The sequence below is a fragment of the Hesperophylax consimilis genome, chromosome 3 (assembly GCF_061612785.1).
Source record: "Hesperophylax consimilis isolate HC1 chromosome 3, BYU_Hcon_1.0, whole genome shotgun sequence".
Classification (NCBI taxonomy): domain Eukaryota; kingdom Metazoa; phylum Arthropoda; class Insecta; order Trichoptera; family Limnephilidae; genus Hesperophylax; species Hesperophylax consimilis.
Window position 1 is genome coordinate 22,487,538 of NC_142838.1, and position 6,224 is coordinate 22,493,761.

The 6,224-nt window shown below is 33.9% G+C and overlaps 1 protein-coding gene across 1 annotated transcript in view; it reads right to left on the reverse strand.

Moving 5' to 3' along the window:
• Positions 1 to 5,793, reverse strand: part of LOC149425129 (uncharacterized) — a 397,457-nt gene extending 391,664 nt beyond the window's left edge. The window contains exon 1 of the mRNA XM_089649405.1: positions 5,677 to 5,793. Coding sequence (XP_089505531.1) covers positions 5,677 to 5,793 — 117 coding nt within the window. The remainder of the gene's footprint in view (positions 1 to 5,676) is intronic.
• Positions 5,794 to 6,224: the final 431 nt, after the last annotated feature.

Below are 6,224 nucleotides of genomic sequence, written 5' to 3' on the forward strand. Positions count from 1 at the left end.
GCATTAACATGACGTTTTCCGATATATTATGAATTTACTACAAGTTTATTAAGAAATTGCCTGCAGTCCCATTTTTAACAGGATTTGAATAAATCAGAAATACCATTTTTCTCCGTGTAGCCTGGTAAAAAAATGGTGAATTAAAAAAATAGTTCGTTCTTCCATTAATTCCTATTTTAGCTGCCTGCGGAGATAAGAATCTCTTGCTGTATATCTTTAAACATGGACGATGTTGTTATAATGTCGTAGAATTAATTGAAAAAAATCAAAAACGCTACGAACTTTCCAACGACTGAATAAAACAATGTTAATTTGCTATTTTGGATAATCTTATTTCCTGTAAAACTGATCCTCGTGCCTCTTCCAGGGAAAAGAAAAAGGGCGACATTTACTAGGAGACATTGCGTTGGAAATATTTAAATATGGGGTGAAATTATTCTTGTTTTTGTTCCCTTTAACCCTCGGATAGTAATGCGCTACTTGAAGTCTAGTCTGTTTGTTAAAATCTTAACAGTGTTTATTTGGTGAAATATATTAAATTACATTCTTGACATAAAACACTCTAACCAAGCTGAATAAAATCTTTGATCAAGAGTAATATCGTGAAAGCATTTTATATTTTAATGGAAACCAGCATGAAGCTATTGGGTTGTACATAAAGAAAAAAGTTTTCATTAATATGTATAAGCAATTTAAAAAATAGAAAAAAGAACTTTAAGAACAAATTTAGCCTAGCATTCAAATACGATTTTAATAGTTGGGTAATTTTTTTGTTGGTAGATTTAATTTGTAAAGAGCTGGGTGTCGAAAAATTGTCGAATCTCAAAAATTGGCTATTTTTTACCAGAACCATGTGTTTAGAAATATAGCCGTAAAAACGGTCAACGATCGATTAATAAAAAATATTTCTAACAGTCATTTCGATATAATCACATAACCTGGTGTACAGTGTACACTCCTAGCCACAGAACAAAAACCACATAGTAGCCTACAACTCACTAGCGGAAACTCATTCGTAACTCTTGATTTTGACGACCATTTTGCATCTCTTTGCCTTGTTTGCTTAGACGTACATCGTGTTTTCAATATTCTAATTTTAGAAATGATCCTGATTTATTTGTCGGGTACACAGTAGTACCTAACACCGGTACCTAGGTCGCGGTAGAAACTTCTGAACACTTCGGCCGTTGCCTAGAGGTCAAGCCGGACGGTACTTGAAACTACTGCGCTATTTCTACAGGCATTGGGCGACCGCTAAAATCTACACCTTTAGGGGCGGCAACATATTGTAGCGATAGTAATCAGAATGTTCGGGAACTAGCAAATACCGTAGATAATGTCTATCTACCTACCCGCTGGATGATTTTCGATGCATTCGCACCTTATATAAGCGACAGCGGGAAGGTACTCAGGCATTCAACGACTTACATATTTTTAACGTGTTAATCAAAACAACTGAATCTTTTCACGCCGCGATTACTTAAATAATCATTTCAGTGTCTGTTGCGATTAATTACTTGTGTGATACATAAAATATTGTTAAAATTTATTCACGGCTATTTTATCCCGGCAACAGAATAAATCTATTATAAAATATTACATAGTTTAATTTTAACATCAAACACGTCTTCAACCGTCACAACAACTTTATATGAAACCGGCTTTTAAATTAAAATAAGTTTGCCTAAGCACTACTTAAACCCATAAACTGGTACTGTTAATTATAGTTGAGAGTTTTGAAAATCCTTATAATTATTTTTTATCATGGATATGTTGCATCCCATGATTAGTTGGTGAAATAGTAGAATTTAGCTTTTCAGGTAGTTCTAAACTACCTTATATTATGTTCACGTGTTCTGTGAGTCGCACGTTTTCCTTTGCTTGGCACCTGTATTGCACAGGTAAGACAAAGCTCCTAATAAACTCTGGATTTACTGGCTCTCGACAGCCAACTAACCCAAAGTCTATTGTTCATTGAGCCTTAACTAAAACAACAAATGTTCAACAAATTAATGTTGAATCAAGTTCCTAGAAAACACAACAGGAATAAAAATGATAACTGCGCTCGTTTGACATGTAAAAATAATTTAGTACTTAATAATCATAAACCAGAAAACTTTGTGGATATGAAGAAATTAGAAGTGAGTTGCGGCATCACGAAAGTTGCACAGCTTTCCTGTAAGTAATTTCAAGGGATTAGGAGCAGAAAGTCAAGGATATCGACTAGCAAGCCGAAGGGCGCGAGTAATTTTTTTTGATTAATTTGTATTATTTCACAATTTATTTTTCTAAAATAATATATAGTAAACTTGCCTGACGTTCCAGAGTGGAAGATACTCTTAGTATCGCCCTGGTGTAAGACCACCATTCAGAAGTGAAACGTTGCTTGAAACTGCTTTAGCCGTGTTTGGTGACCAGATCTGAATAGCCAGGTACTCCTTCACATTCTTCTTCTTACTGTAATAGAATATTTGAGAAAGGCCTGTGTTCAAAGCCAGAGGACGCTTGGATAAGATTTTTTAATTCAAACATTATTTTCAGCTCGCTTCAGCTTTATATTTGGAAGTTATCAAGAATATTGTAAGACGCCGTATAGTGTGTGCAAAATTAAAACAAATCATATAAGAAAAGATAATGGAAGAGGCAATATTTATAACAACAACTAAAAAAACATTCTTTACAATATAACGTCAAATTTTATTATTGAGCGATGAAAATATTACGTATAGCTCTAACAAAGCTTCATTCGTCAGACATTTTATTTGCTTTATATGCTAACGACGAAATTAATAACCGATCAGTTTAACGAAATTACTCTAATTACGACGTAGACGCGTTGCACGTGTCGTAAATCACTCAAATTGATTTCCTATGAATTAAGGATCGGTTAGTTTGATTAAATAGCGCATTAACTAATCGAATGTCTGTTTACAAAATCCCAATAATGTTTGGAAACGCCTTATTTTAAAAGGAGAATCTAGGTCGATTTTAGTACTACGGAGCGAATCAGATCAAATATTTTCACGTCGAAGGTAAATAACGACGATTTACACCCTAGGGGAGATTTTCTAAAGGCGCCGAATGGTGTACTTACTTTGTATTCACATTATGCAGATTGAATTAATCAGTATTGTTTTACATCCAATCCAAGGTTTTATTATGTATTTTAACACCGTCTTAATTTTATTAGCATTTACCCATTGATTATAGGTCTTCCTTGATATCTTCAGTTTTGCATTTATTAACCGATTTAAAATGTAATTTCGGCGTGCACAATTAAATTTTACTTGATTCATTTGTGTTGTTTCACAATTTATTCAATAAAAATAATATAATATAGTATTTTCCCGAGTTTCGAATTTCCCGAGTGGAAGATACTCTCAGTATCACCCTGGTGAATTGAAATTTTGTTTTAAATGGCTTTAACCGTGTTTGGTGACCAGAATTGCATATCTAGGTACTACTAGGTACTCTACCTTCCTCTTTCTCCTTCCCACCTACACTACCTTCAGTCTCACATCATACTAAAATGGAGATGCCATATTCTCACTGACTCCAGACGTTTGGGAGCAATGGGGACTTTTGGTATTCACATAAAAAAATAAAATTTAATATTTGAAAAACATAGGAAAAAACGATTTGCCACCTAGTTATATTCGTTCATTGTTAGAAGTTTGTTGAAATCTTGTTGCGCACTGCGAAACATGATGATCTAATCTAACCTAATGAAATCCGATGGGTAGTAAAATATCATCACATTTCAATAAAATTTCAATAGAAATACCACCGGAAAAAAATTCTTTGCGTTTTAAGCCTGATAAATACTTCTTATCGCAGACCAGATATGCTAGAAATATCTTCAACAAGCTAAACATTGTGTAATGCTTTTCAAAGGCAATTTGTAAAAAGCATTAACCTCTTCATGTCTTTATTAACGGGTAAAATGCCCTACAGTTAAACATTTTTGTAAAGTGTACTCCATAAACATTTAGGATAAGCTTTTCTAGGCAGTTTCATCCTGAAAATCGTTGAAGTTTTTATTGTTACACGCCTGAAAAGGCAGTTGAAGTTTCCTTCCCGTAAGGTTATCTTGTTATTGGAATTTAATAATCGTTGAAATCTTAGTTTTTTCACTTCTTTAATAAAACCTCAGCTTGGCTAGATACGAAGTGGAAATTTAAAAAAAATATGAAGATATGTATTCCCGGGATTCGTTTAATCAGACAATATTAAAATTCCTCCTACGTCCATCATCATAAACTGATAATCTCTTTTGTGCAATAGAATCAAACTAGCAACGCTTGAGAGGAAACTCGACGCTATGGACCACCTGGCTACTGGCGACCAACATGATTCACGTGCAGCTATCTCTGCTATTATAGTAAAAACCTATACAATATTCAGAAAGCAACATTTAAACAGATAAATACGTACTTTTGGAAAGTCATAAATGTGGTATGGAGCAATTTCAATGAAGAACTCTTATTTTTTGTTGACGACTTGTTTCACACAAACTCACAAACCGGTTTCGATACAATCATGCTTTCGTCGGGGAAGATAATACAGGGTTTTCCAAAAAGAGGTGTTATTTTGAATAGCCCGTTATTTCGGTAGATGTTACTTTTGACGCTGTCATTTTTTTACATTTGACAATTAGAAACTACGTCATTAATAAAAATGGAACGATACACGCTTCAACAACGCATTGAAATTATTAAAAATCACTTGAGTGAATCAAATGCAAATAATCTTGAGTGATGAGGCCCATTTCCACCTCGGTGGCTTCGTCAAAAAGCAAAATTGTCGCATCTGGGGCTCGGAAAACTCATTGTTGAAAATTTGTTGTTGAAAAGCCTCTCTATCTTCAACGTGTGACTGTTTGGTGCGGTTTATGGTGCGGCGGAGTCATTGGACCTTACTCTTTCGAAAATGAGGCTGGAGCAACAGTTACGGTGAATGGATTGCGCTATTAGGAAACGATTAATGATTTTTATGGCCGGAATTGGATGATATTGATTTGGACAACGTTTATTTTCAAAAAAAAGGCGCTACGTGCCACACAAGCAACGAAAATATTGATCTTTTACGATTAAATATCAAAATAACACCTCTTATTGGAAAACTTTATTTATAAAGCTTCAAATCAGTTGTTCCGAAGTTCGAGTTGTCCAGTTTTTATTGTTTTAAAGTATTCGGGTACTTTTTAAGAAGGGACCTTCTTACCTACATGGGTAAAACGACTGCCAATTTTGAATAATTTACTAAAATTTAAATATTATTATAATGTAAATCAAAGATACCTAAGATCATCTAACATGCAAGTTAAAAACAGTTTCAATAAGATCTTGGAAGAATTCTACCATTCTTCAAGTACATTTAAGTCATACATTAAAACAAATCGATTTCCCGAACGCCTGATATTATTATTTCCCTTCTACAAAAAAAGGAATATATTTATTTACTTCTCAACGTATTCATCGGGAAATTCTTACTCGTCTTTGAGAAAATATGGAAAACGGAAATTTGACGGTGATTGGGAAATGGCATGAAAATTTGTGTTTGTTCGTGTTACCCTTCAGTCTTGTTATTTGCTCTGAAAATTTAAAAAAACACGTGGAAAGTTTGTATTTTTTTGTTTACGTTGCTTAAAGCTAAAATGATAAAAAAAACTCTTACCTTGAATGGATCCTGGTGAGCCGTGACATAGACGGAGGCCCTTCGACCAATCAGCGACCGGCATCCTATGGAACTGCTTCTCCTACCGGACATCCGGTCTTGTGGAACCGGCAACATGGCTGAGATCGTTTTTTTTTTCAAATAAAAACTCGTACCAAAATAACAGCCTTAGATGCTGTATCAAAGACCAACATTAAAATAACAAGGAACACATTACAGGAGTAAGAATCTAATGAAGTTTTTTTTAGTTATAAACCACATTTTTGTTAGCTTTTTAAACACGAATTGAACACTTTGTTTTTTAAATGAGAATCAAAAACTTTGTGACAATTTGTTTAAACACGAATGGAACACTATTATTTTTACGTCACTATTTATTGTGATTATTTGTCAGAAGGATTTAATTTACAAAATAATGATCATTTAAATTTTTAAATTCACTTTTGTGGGAAATTGTTTTCACTCACAGGCGCTAGATGGCGTTAGTATACCACACTGCTTTGAGCTGGAGATAAGTAGGTCATTTAGAAAAACGGCCATGAAAACTG